The 14,485-nt window shown below is 34.3% G+C and overlaps 1 protein-coding gene across 1 annotated transcript in view; it reads left to right on the top strand.

Annotated features, from left to right (window-relative positions):
• SLC18A2 (solute carrier family 18 member A2) overlaps nucleotides 1-14,485 on the top strand; it is a 64,883-nt gene that overhangs the window by 39,946 nt on the left and 10,452 nt on the right. The window contains exons 9-14 of the mRNA XM_066598889.1: nucleotides 317-412; nucleotides 1,394-1,472; nucleotides 13,250-13,301; nucleotides 13,391-13,454; nucleotides 13,571-13,690; nucleotides 13,838-13,971. Of these exons, the coding sequence (XP_066454986.1) occupies nucleotides 317-412; nucleotides 1,394-1,472; nucleotides 13,250-13,301; nucleotides 13,391-13,454; nucleotides 13,571-13,690; nucleotides 13,838-13,971 (545 nt within the window). The remainder of the gene's footprint in view (nucleotides 1-316; nucleotides 413-1,393; nucleotides 1,473-13,249; nucleotides 13,302-13,390; nucleotides 13,455-13,570; nucleotides 13,691-13,837; nucleotides 13,972-14,485) is intronic.

Here is a 14,485-nt window from a genome sequence, read left to right as displayed (position 1 = left end):
TCCCCGCCGCACCCCCCCGCTCTGCCACGGCGACCCCCGGACTTTTTTCGCCCGAGCACGGAATTGCTCGCAAAGTTCGGTGTTCGGGCGAAAAGGGGCGGAGCCGAACACGTTCGCTCATCTCTACAACTGATTTATCCTGTGTGTTCGGAGGGGCCATGTACCCTGCGTTTACTTAGAGGAGAGGGTTGTATGCTGCGAGTGTACTGATATAGAGGACCATGTGCTCTGCATCTACTGTGTGGACTGAGACGTATGCAGGATGTAAGTTCTTGGCTCTTGGAATGTCAGAAATTTGTATTTCCTTCTGTTGCAGGATCCATATGTTTTGCTAATATGGCAATAGCCATGATGGAACCGGCACTGCCGATCTGGATGATGGAAACCATGTGCTCCAGAAAATGGCAACTCGGTAAGGCGTCTACTAACTCTTTCTCTTCAGGTTTCCAAGTGTGTGATAGAACAGATATCCGTAGCACCATCTCCAATGGGCTGGTAAACTTAAGACCGCCATACATAATAGTGTTTAGTTGTCTGAACATGATGATAATGGTGGGGCTGGACGACTCTATAATATGTATGGTGGTGACTCAACTTTCTCCCAACAGATGACGTTGGGGGAAATAAGGATCAGGGATGTTGAATTTCAGTGCCTGTTCCTTTTGTTTCCCAAGAAATGAGCCACCACCAGAGTTCATCCTCAGCCAAGGAGATCGTTTGGCCTTCAGCTATTGAAAGCACAGAAATCCTGTTGAGGGCAATCAAACTGTAACATAGGGTTCGGGCTCACATACAATAAGAAGCCCCAAGGCCATAAGAATTATGTGGATGATGACAGTAGAGGCCACAACATCCTACCATTGAATTGCACTTGTTCTTCGACCTCTTGACGTGTAACGGAAAATTGCAGAATGTCTCAGCTAGGATTGTGGAAAATATGCCCTATCAATGTAAATGTCCATAGTACGGGGAGATAGATCTAGTTCGAGGTGACCCACTCTCCTCATTGGCTCAGACAAGACAAAGACAAATGGAGTCAAAGGATCAATGATAACGAACCATATGAGAAGCATACAACAACCAGAGAGGAGTCTTCCTTCAGTCATGTACAATGCATTGAGTCATCTTGGGACCTCCATAGTTTCCGCAGGCTGTGTAGGACTCCACCAATAAACCGCTATAAATAATGATTACCGCAGTCATTCACACCCGAAGCTGAAAGTGATTGACTCATCTGTGACTAGATAAAGCTGAGCTGTGGAGCAGCCAAGATGAATGGGCACAGCCCTGGAACATGGCAGTAATGATCCCTCACATGATAACGACCTCCGGATATTAAACCTTCTCATGAATGTTTCATCACAGCTGATAAGTAACATTTTGTCTCCCACAGGTGTGGCCTTCCTCCCCGCTAGCATCTCTTATCTCATAGGAACCAATATCTTCGGGCCCCTGGCTCACAGGATGGGGAGGTAAGTCTACTTATTGCTTTCTGCTGCAGATCTAATCAGCTTGACAGTGGCAAATTGTGAGGTCAGGGCCTATGTGATATCCCTGTAATCCAAGACACTGTATAAACATCTCATTTCCCGATCTTCTACATCTTATACAACATAACTACCGCTTCTTAAAGGGTTAATAAAAAGTACAGAATTAAAGACGCTGCTCTTGTCAGGTTCATGTCTTGAAACTATTGCCTTATTGATCGAACCCAGAAAATAAACTATCAGACACCACCCAGAAAATAAACTATCAGACACCAAACAGATTGTGTCTGCAGACGTGAACACGCAGAGCATCAGTCACTGCAGATATAAACATCAACAGAGAAGTAAATATCCTACATTAGAAAGGGCAAGGGATAAACATATAACTACTATAATACTGCTCCTATGTACAAGAATATAACTACTATAATACTGCTCCTATGTACAAGAATATAACTACTATAATACTGCCCCCTTTGCATAAGAATATAACTACTATAATACTGCTCCCTATGTACAAGAATATAACTACTATGATACTACCCCCTATGTACAAGAATATAACTACTATAATACTACCCCTATGTACAAGAATATAACTACTATAATACTGCCCCCTATGTACAAGAATATAACTACTATAATACTGCTCCCTATGTACAAGAATATAACTGCTATAATACTGCCCCCTATGTACAAGAATATAACTACTATAATACTGCCCCCTATGTACAAGAATATAACTACTATAATACTGCCTCCTATGTACTAGAATATAACTACTATAATACTGCCCCCTATATACAAGAATATAACTACTATAATACTGCTCCCTATGTACAAGAATATAACTACTATAATACTGCTCCCTATGTACAAAAATATAACTACTATAATACTGCTCCCTAGGTACAAGAATATAACTACTATAATACTGCTCCTATGCACAAGAATATAACTACTATAATACTGCCCCCTATGTACAAGAATATAACTACTATAATACTGCTCCCTATGTACAAGAATATAACTACTATAATACTGCCTCCTATGTACAAGAATATAACTACTATAATACTGCCCCCTTTGCATAAGAATATAACTACTATAATACTGCTCCCTATGTACAAGAATATAACTACTATGATACTACCCCCTATGTACAAGAATATAACTACTATAATACTACCCCTATGTACAAGAATATAACTACTATAATACTGCCCCCTATGTACAAGAATATAACTACTATAATACTGCTCCCTATGTACAAGAATATAACTGCTATAATACTGCCCCCTATGTACAAGAATATAACTACTATAATACTGCCCCCTATGTACAAGAATATAACTACTATAATACTGCCTCCTATGTACTAGAATATAACTACTATAATACTGCCCCCTATATACAAGAATATAACTACTATAATACTGCTCCCTATGTACAAGAATATAACTACTATAATACTGCTCCCTATGTACAAAAATATAACTACTATAATACTGCTCCCTAGGTACAAGAATATAACTACTATAATACTGCTCCTATGTACAAGAATATAACTACTATAATACTGCCCCCTATGTACAAGAATATAACTACTATAATACTGCTCCCTATGTACAAGAATATAACTACTATAATACTGCCTCCTATGTACAAGAATATAACTACTATAATACTGCCCCCTTTGCATAAGAATATAACTACTATAATACTGCTCCCTATGTACAAGAATATAACTACTATGATACTACCCCCTATGGACAAGAATATAACTACTATAATACTACCCCTATGTACAAGAATATAACTACTATAATACTGCCCCCTATGTACAAGAATATAACTACTATAATACTGCTCCCTATGTACAAGAATATAACTACTATAATACTGCTCCCTATGTACAAAAATATAACTACTATAATACTGCTCCCTAGGTACAAGAATATAACTACTATAATACTGCTCCTATGTACAAGAATATAACTACTATAATACTGCCCCCTATGTACAAGAATATAACTACTATAATACTGCTCCCTATGTACAAGAATATAACTACTATAATACTGCCCCCTATGTACAAGAATATAACTACTATAATACTGCCCCCTATGTACAAGAATATAACTACTATAATACTGCTCCCTATGTACAAGAATATAACTACTATAATACTGCCCCCTATGTACAAGAATATAACTACTATAATACTGCTCCTATGTTCAAGAATATAACTACTATAATACTGCCCCCTATGTACAAGAATATAACTACTATAATACTGCCCCCTATGTACAAGAATATAACTACTATAATACTGCTCCCTATGTACAAGAATATAACTACTATAATACTGCCCCCTATGTACAAGAATATAACTACTATAATACTGCCCCCTATGTACAAGAATATAACTACTATAATACTGCTCCTATGTTCAAGAATATAACTACTATAATACTGCCCCCTATGTACAAGAATATAACTACTATAATACTGTTCCCTATGTCCAAGAATATAACTACTATAATACTGCCCCCTATGTACAAGAATATAACTACTATAATACTGCCCCCTATGTACAAGAATATAACTACTATAATACTGCTCCCCTATGTACAAGAATATAACTACTATAATACTGCCCCCTTTGCATAAGAATATAACTACTATAATACTGCCTCCTATGTACAAGAATATAACTACTATGATACTACCCCCTATGTACAAGAATATAACTACTATAATACTACCCCGATGTACAAGAATATAACTACTATAATACTACCCCTATGTACAAGAATATAACTACTATAATACTGCCCCCTATGTACAAGAATATAACTACTATAATACTGCTCCCTATGTACAAGAATATAACTACTATAATACTGCTCCCTATGTACAAAAATATAACTACTATAATACTGCTCCCTAGGTACAAGAATATAACTACTATAATACTGCTCCTATGTACAAGAATATAACTACTATAATACTGCCCCCTATGTACAAGAATATAACTACTATAATACTGCTCCCTATGTACAAGAATATAACTACTATAATACTGCCCCCTATGTACAAGAATATAACTACTATAATACTGCCCCCTATGTACAAGAATATAACTACTATAATACTGCTCCCTATGTACAAGAATATAACTACTATAATACTGCCCCCTATGTACAAGAATATAACTACTATAATACTGCTCCTATGTTCAAGAATATAACTACTATAATACTGCCCCCTATGTACAAGAATATAACTACTATAATACTGCCCCCTATGTACAAGAATATAACTACTATAATACTGCTCCCTATGTACAAGAATATAACTACTATAATACTGCCCCCTATGTACAAGAATATAACTACTATAATACTGCCCCCTATGTACAAGAATATAACTACTATAATACTGCTCCTATGTTCAAGAATATAACTACTATAATACTGCCCCCTATGTACAAGAATATAACTACTATAATACTGTTCCCTATGTCCAAGAATATAACTACTATAATACTGCCCCCTATGTACAAGAATATAACTACTATAATACTGCTCCCCTATGTACAAGAATATAACTACTATAATACTGCCCCCTTTGCATAAGAATATAACTACTATAATACTGCCTCCTATGTACAAGAATATAACTACTATGATACTACCCCCTATGTACAAGAATATAACTACTATAATACTACCCCGATGTACAAGAATATAACTACTATAATACTACCCCTATGTACAAGAATATAACTACTATAATACTGCCCCCTATGTACAAGAATATAACTACTATAATACTGCTCCCTATGTACAAGAATATAACTACTATAATACTGCTCCCTATGTACAAAAATATAACTACTATAATACTGCTCCCTAGGTACAAGAATATAACTACTATAATACTGCTCCTATGTACAAGAATATAACTACTATAATACTGCCCCCTATGTACAAGAATATAACTACTATAATACTGCTCCCTATGTACAAGAATATAACTACTATAATACTGCCCCCTATGTACAAGAATATAACTACTATAATACTGCCCCCTATGTACAAGAATATAACTACTATAATACTGCTCCCTATGTACAAGAATATAACTACTATAATACTGCCCCCTATGTACAAGAATATAACTACTATAATACTGCTCCTATGTTCAAGAATATAACTACTATAATACTGCCCCCTATGTACAAGAATATAACTACTATAATACTGCCCCCTATGTACAAGAATATAACTACTATAATACTGCTCCTATGTTCAAGAATATAACTACTATAATACTGCCCCCTATGTACAAGAATATAACTACTATAATACTGTTCCCTATGTCCAAGAATATAACTACTATAATACTGCCCCCTATGTACAAGAATATAACTACTATAATACTGCCCCTATGTACAAGAATATAACTACTATAATACTACTCCTATGTACAAGAATATAACTACTATAATACTACGCCGATGTACAAGAATATAACTACTATAATACTGCCCCCTATGTACAAGAATATAACTACTATAATACTGCTCCCTATGTACAAGAATATAACTACTATAATACTGCTCCCTGTGTACAAGACTATAACTACTATAATACTGCTCCCTATGTACAAAAATATAACTACTATAATACTGCTCCCTATGTACAAGAATATAACTACTATAATACTGCTCCTATGTACAAGAATATAACTGCTATAATACTGCCCCCTATGTACAAGAGTATAACTACTATAAACTGCTCCTATATACAAGAATATAACTACTATAATACTGCCCCCTATGTACAAGAATATAACTACTATAATACTGCCCCCTATGCACAAGAATATAACTACTATAATACTGCTCCCCTATGTACAAGAATATAACTACTATAATACTGCCCCCTATGTACAAGAATATAACTACTATAATACTGCCTCCTATGTACAAGAATATAACTACTGTAATACTGCCCCCTATCTACAAGAATATAACTACTATAATATTGCCTCTTATGTACAAGAATATGACTATTATAATACTGCCTCCTATGTACAAGAATATAACTACTATAATACTGCTCCCATATACAAGAATATAACTACTATAATACTGCCCCCTATGTACAGGAATATAACTACTATAATACTACCTCCAATGTACAAGAATATAACTACTATAATACTGCCCCCTATGTTCAAGAACATAACTACTATAATACTACCTCCAATGTACAAGAATATAACTACTATAATACTGCCCTCTATGTTCAAGAATATAACTACTATAATACTGCCCTCTATGTACAAGAATATAACTACTATAATACTGCCCCTATGTACAAGAATATAACTACTATAATACTGCCCTTTATATACAAGAATATAACTACTATAATACTGCCCCCTATGTACAAGAATATAACTACTATAATACTGCTCCCTATGTACAAGAATATAACTACTATAATACTGCCTCCTATGTATAAGAATATAACTACTATAATAATGCCTCCTATGTACAAGAATATAACTACTATAATACTGTCCCCTATGTACAAGAATATAACTACTATAATACTGCTCCTATGTACAAGAATATAACTACTATAATACTGCCCCCTATGTACAAGAATATAACTACTATAATACTGCCCCCTATGTACAAGAATATAACTACTATAATAATGCCTCCTATGTACAAGAATATAACTACTATAATACTGTCCCCTATGTACAAGAATATAACTACTATAATACTGCCCCCTATGTACAAGAATATAGCTACTATAATACTGTCCCCTATGTACAAGAATATAACTACTATAATACTGCCCCCTATGTACAAGAATATAACTACTATAATACTGTCCCCTATGTACAAGAATATAACTACTATAATACTGCCCCCTATGTACAAGAATATAACTACTATAATACTGTCCCCTATGTACAAGAATATAACTACTATAATACTGCCCCCTATGTACAAGAATATAACTACTATAATACTGTCCCCTATGTACAAGAATATAACTACTATAATACTGTCCCCTATGTACAAGAATATAACTACTATAATACTGCCCCCTATGTACAAGAATATAACTACTATAATACTGCCCCCTATGTACAAGAATATAACTACTATAATACTGTCCCCTATGTACAAGAATATAACTACTATAATACTGCCCCCTATGTACAAGAATATAACTACTATAATAATGCCTCCTATGTACAAGAATATAACTACTATAATACTGTCCCCTATGTACAAGAATATAACTACTATAATACTGCCCCCTATGTACAAGAATATAACTACTATAATACTGCCCCCTATGTACAAGGATATAACTACTATAATACTGCTCCCTATGTACAAGAATATAACTACTATAATACTGCTCCCTATGTACAAGAATATAACTACTATAATACTGCCTCCTATGTATAAGAATATAACTACTATAATAATGCCTCCTATGTACAAGAATATAACTACTATAATACTGCCCCCTATGTACAAGGATATAACTACTATAATACTGCCCTCTATGTACAAGAATATAACTGCTATAATACTGCCCCCTATGTACAAGAATATAACTACTATAATACTGCTCCTATGTACAAGAATATAACTACTATAATACTGCCCCTATGTACAAGAATATAACTACTACAATACTGCTCCTATGTACAGGAATATAACTACTATAATACTGCCCCCTATGTACAAGAATATAATTACTATAATATTGCCCCTATGTACAAGAATATAACTACTATAATACTGCCCCCTATGTACAAGAATATAACTACTATAATACTGCTCCCTATGTACAAGAATATAACTACTATAATACTGCCCCCTATGTACAAGAATATAACTACTATAATACTGCCCCTATGTACAAGAATATAACTACTACAATACTGCTCCTATGTACAGGAATATAACTACTATAATACTGCCTCTATGTACAAGAATATAACTACTATAATACTGCCCCCTATGTACAAGAATATAACTACTACAATACTGCTCCTATGTACAGGAATATAACTACTATAATACTGCTCCTATGTACAAGAATATAACTACTATAATACTGCCCCTATGTACAAGAATATAACTACTACAATACTGCTCCTATGTACAGGAATATAACTACTATAATACTGCTCCTATGTACAAGAATATAACTACTATAATACTGCCCCTATGTACAAGAATATAACTACTATAATACTGCCCCCTATGTACAAGAATATAGCTACTATAATACTGTCCCCTATGTACAAGAATATAACTACTATAATACTGCCCCCTATGTACAAGAATATAACTACTATAATACTGTCCCCTATGTACAAGAATATAACTACTATAATACTGCCCCCTATGTACAAGAATATAACTACTATAATACTGTCCCCTATGTACAAGAATATAACTACTATAATACTGCCCCCTATGTACAAGAATATAACTACTATAATACTGTCCCCTATGTACAAGAATATAACTACTATAATACTGTCCCCTATGTACAAGAATATAACTACTATAATACTGCCCCCTATGTACAAGAATATAACTACTATAATACTGCCCCCTATGTACAAGAATATAACTACTATAATACTGTCCCCTATGTACAAGAATATAACTACTATAATACTGCCCCCTATGTACAAGAATATAACTACTATAATAATGCCTCCTATGTACAAGAATATAACTACTATAATACTGTCCCCTATGTACAAGAATATAACTACTATAATACTGCCCCCTATGTACAAGAATATAACTACTATAATACTGCCCCCTATGTACAAGGATATAACTACTATAATACTGCTCCCTATGTACAAGAATATAACTACTATAATACTGCTCCCTATGTACAAGAATATAACTACTATAATACTGCCTCCTATGTATAAGAATATAACTACTATAATAATGCCTCCTATGTACAAGAATATAACTACTATAATACTGCCCCCTATGTACAAGGATATAACTACTATAATACTGCCCTCTATGTACAAGAATATAACTGCTATAATACTGCCCCCTATGTACAAGAATATAACTACTATAATACTGCTCCTATGTACAAGAATATAACTACTATAATACTGCCCCTATGTACAAGAATATAACTACTACAATACTGCTCCTATGTACAGGAATATAACTACTATAATACTGCCCCCTATGTACAAGAATATAATTACTATAATATTGCCCCTATGTACAAGAATATAACTACTATAATACTGCCCCCTATGTACAAGAATATAACTACTATAATACTGCTCCCTATGTACAAGAATATAACTACTATAATACCGCTCCCTATGTACAAGAATATAACTACTATAATACTGTCCCCTATGTACAAGAATATAACTACTATAATACTGTCCCCTATGTACAAGAATATAACTACTATAATACTGCCCCCTATGTACAAGAATATAACTACTATAATACTGCTCCTATGTACAGGAATATAACTACTATAATACTGCCCCCTATGTACAAGAATATAATTACTATAATATTGCCCCTATGTACAAGAATATAACTACTATAATACTGCCCCCTATGTACAAGAATATAACTACTATAATACTGCTCCCTATGTACAAGAATATAACTACTATAATACCGCTCCCTATGTACAAGAATATAACTACTACAATACTGCTCCTATGTACAGGAATATAACTACTATAATACTGCTCCTATGTACAAGAATATAACTACTATAATACTGCCCCTATGTACAAGAATATAACTACTACAATACTGCTCCTATGTACAGGAATATAACTACTATAATACTGCCCCCTATGTACAAGAATATAACTACTATAATATTGCCCCTATGTACAAGAATATAACTACTATAATACTGCCCCCTATGTACAAGAATATAACTACTATAATACTGCCCCCTATGTACAAGAATATAACTACTATAATACTGCCCCCTATGTACAAGAATATAACTACTATAATATTGCCCCTATGTACAAGAATATAACTACTATAATACTGCTCCCTATGTACAAGAATATAACTACTATAATACTGCCCCCTATGTACAAGAATATAACTACTATAATACTGCCCCTATGTACAAGAATATAACTACTACAATACTGCTCCTATGTACAGGAATATAACTACTATAATACTGCTCCTATGTACAAGAATATAACTACTATAATACTGCCCCTATGTACAAGAATATAACTACTACAATACTGCTCCTATGTACAGGAATATAACTACTATAATACTGCCCCCTATGTACAAGAATATAACTACTATAATATTGCCCCTATGTACAAGAATATAACTACTATAATACTGCCCCCTATGTACAAGAATATAACTACTATAATACTGCTCCCTATGTACAAGAATATAACTACTATAATACTGCCCCCTATGTACAAGAATATAACTACTATAATACTGCCCCTATGTACAAGAATATAACTACTATAATACTGCTCCTATATACAAGAATATAACTACTATAATACTGCTCCCTATGTACAAGAATATAACTACTATAATACTGCCCCCTATGTACAAGAATATAACTACTATAATACTGCCCCTATGTACAAGAATATAACTACTATAATACTGCCCCTATGTACAAGAATATAACTACTATAATACTGCCCCCTATGTACAAGAGTATAACTACTATAATACTGCTCCTATGTACAAGAATATAACTACTATAATACCGCTCCCTATGTACAAGAATATAACTACTATAATACTGCTCCTATGTACAAGAATATAACTACTATAATACTGCCTCCTATGTACAAGAATATAACTACTACAATACTGCTCCTATGTACAGGAATATAACTACTATAATACTGCTCCTATGTACAAGAATATAACTACTATAATACTGCTCCTATATACAAGAATATAACTACTATAATACTGTCCACTATGTACAAGTATATAACTACTATAATACTGCCCCCTATGTACAAGAATATAACTACTACAATACTGCCCCTATGTACAAGAATATAACTACTATATTACTGCTCCCTATGTACAAGAATATAACTACTATAATACTGCTCCTATATACAAGAATATAACTACTATAATACTGCCCCCTATGTACAAGAATATAACTACTATAATACTGCCACTATGTACAAGAATATAACTACTATAATACTGCCCCTATGTACAAGAATATAACTACTATAATACTGCTCCCTATGTACAAGAATATAACTACTATAATACTGCTCCCTATGTACAAGAATATAACTACTATAATACTGCCCCTATGTACAAGAATATAACTACTACAATACTGCTCCTATGTACAGGAATATAACTACTATAATACTGCTCCTATGTACAAGAATATAACTACTATAATACTGCCCCTATGTACAAGAATATAACTACTACAATACTGCTCCTATGTACAGGAATATAACTACTATAATACTGCCCCCTATGTACAAGAATATAACTACTATAATATTGCCCCTATGTACAAGAATATAACTACTATAATACTGCCCCCTATGTACAAGAATATAACTACTATAATACTGCTCCCTATGTACAAGAATATAACTACTATAATACTGCCCCCTATGTACAAGAATATAACTACTATAATACTGCCCCTATGTACAAGAATATAACTACTATAATACTGCTCCTATATACAAGAATATAACTACTATAATACTGCTCCCTATGTACAAGAATATAACTACTATAATACTGCCCCCTATGTACAAGAATATAACTACTATAATACTGCCCCTATGTACAAGAATATAACTACTATAATACTGCCCCTATGTACAAGAATATAACTACTATAATACTGCCCCCTATGTACAAGAGTATAACTACTATAATACTGCTCCTATGTACAAGAATATAACTACTATAATACCGCTCCCTATGTACAAGAATATAACTACTATAATACTGCTCCTATGTACAAGAATATAACTACTATAATACTGCCTCCTATGTACAAGAATATAACTACTACAATACTGCTCCTATGTACAGGAATATAACTACTATAATACTGCTCCTATGTACAAGAATATAACTACTATAATACTGCTCCTATATACAAGAATATAACTACTATAATACTGTCCACTATGTACAAGTATATAACTACTATAATACTGCCCCCTATGTACAAGAATATAACTACTACAATACTGCTCCTATGTACAAGAATATAACTACTATATTACTGCTCCCTATGTACAAGAATATAACTACTATAATACTGCTCCTATATACAAGAATATAACTACTATAATACTGCCCCCTATGTACAAGAATATAACTACTATAATACTGCCACTATGTACAAGAATATAACTACTATAATACTGCCCCCTATGTACAAGGATATAACTACTATAATACTGCCACTATGTACAAGAATATAACTACTATAATACTGCCCCTATGTACAAGAATATAACTACTATAATACTGCTCCCTATGTACAAGAATATAACTACTATAATACTGCTCCCTATGTACAAGAATATAACCGCTATTGCACTGAATTTCTATCTGTTTTCCCTCCCTTTGGAGGATGCTGGGGGTTGGTGTAAGTTCTTCACAATCTCTCTGGTTGCAGGTGGCTGTGCGCGTTCATCGGGATGATCGTGGTGGGGATAAGCGTTATATGTGTGAGTATATCAGTGCAGGGATATGGAGGATACATCTTATATTGAATGGAATCTCACGTTCATCTTTCACTTTGTCTTTCCACATTAAGGTGCCTTTTGCTAAGGATATTTATGGGTTAATAGCGCCAAATTTTGGAGTTGGATTTGCTATTGGTAAGTGCTGTGATCACATCCTGACGTGTTCGGTATATAGTACATTATATTGCATGTGATATCAGTTCCGTCCTTATGTGATGAGATATTCTGACTAGCGTTCATGTCTCTGGTAGGGATGGTAGATTCATCGATGATGCCCATCATGGGTTACTTGGTAGATCTGCGTCACGTCTCTGTCTACGGCAGCGTTTACGCCATTGCAGACGTGGCCTTCTGCATGGGGTTTGCATTAGGTGAGTGCTGTGACAGGGACATCTGCTGACATCACATCCACATTGTCTCTTATCGTCGGCTTGTTTACTCACTGACCCGCTGATATTTACAGAATAAACAGCTGGTGCCTCAGACCTCATCCTCACCGCAGTACTCATATCTTCCAGGGCCGTCAGCTGGAGGCGCTATTGCAAAGTCTATTGGGTTCCCCTGGCTAATGACGATTATTGGACTAGTTGATATTGCGTTTGCTCCACTTTGTCTGTTCCTTAGAAGTCCTCCTGCAAAAGAAGAGAAGATGGTAAGTACAAATCATGATCAGTATGTTTGTCACATGTCATACTGCAGTTATCTTTTGTATTTCAGTGAGCGTCCAACGAGAATATCCCAAAATATCACTAAAGCCCCATTTAGACACAACGATCAATGCTCAAAATTTGCTAAAAAGCCGTCTTTTGAGTGATTATCTTTGTGTCTAAATGGGCCCAACTTTCAGTTTTCTGCCGAACTACGGTTTTCAGTTCTGCTTGAAAACCGTCCTTTAGCAGAACAGCTGGTTAGCAGGACCGCATGCTGTGTCTGCTGTCCATGGTGCTGAATTCTCCAAGGGGAGCCCGTGGCTGAACAATACAGCTACTTACAGAGCTCAGACCTCCTGAGGAGTTTTGTACTAGCTCCCAAAAGCTCATTTGCATGCAAATAAAGATGATAAGTACTAATAGCAATTAGTGCCTACTAGTACTTTTATACAAAACTATTGCTGATCTTTCAATATTTTGAAAGATATCTGTGTGTGTAAATGCACCTTTAAGGCC

Source organism: Eleutherodactylus coqui, chromosome 4, assembly GCF_035609145.1.
Source record: "Eleutherodactylus coqui strain aEleCoq1 chromosome 4, aEleCoq1.hap1, whole genome shotgun sequence".
NCBI classification, from domain to species: Eukaryota; Metazoa; Chordata; class Amphibia; order Anura; family Eleutherodactylidae; genus Eleutherodactylus; species Eleutherodactylus coqui.
Note: the sequence above shows the minus strand (reverse complement) of the source record. Positions and strands in the feature narration are given on the sequence as shown.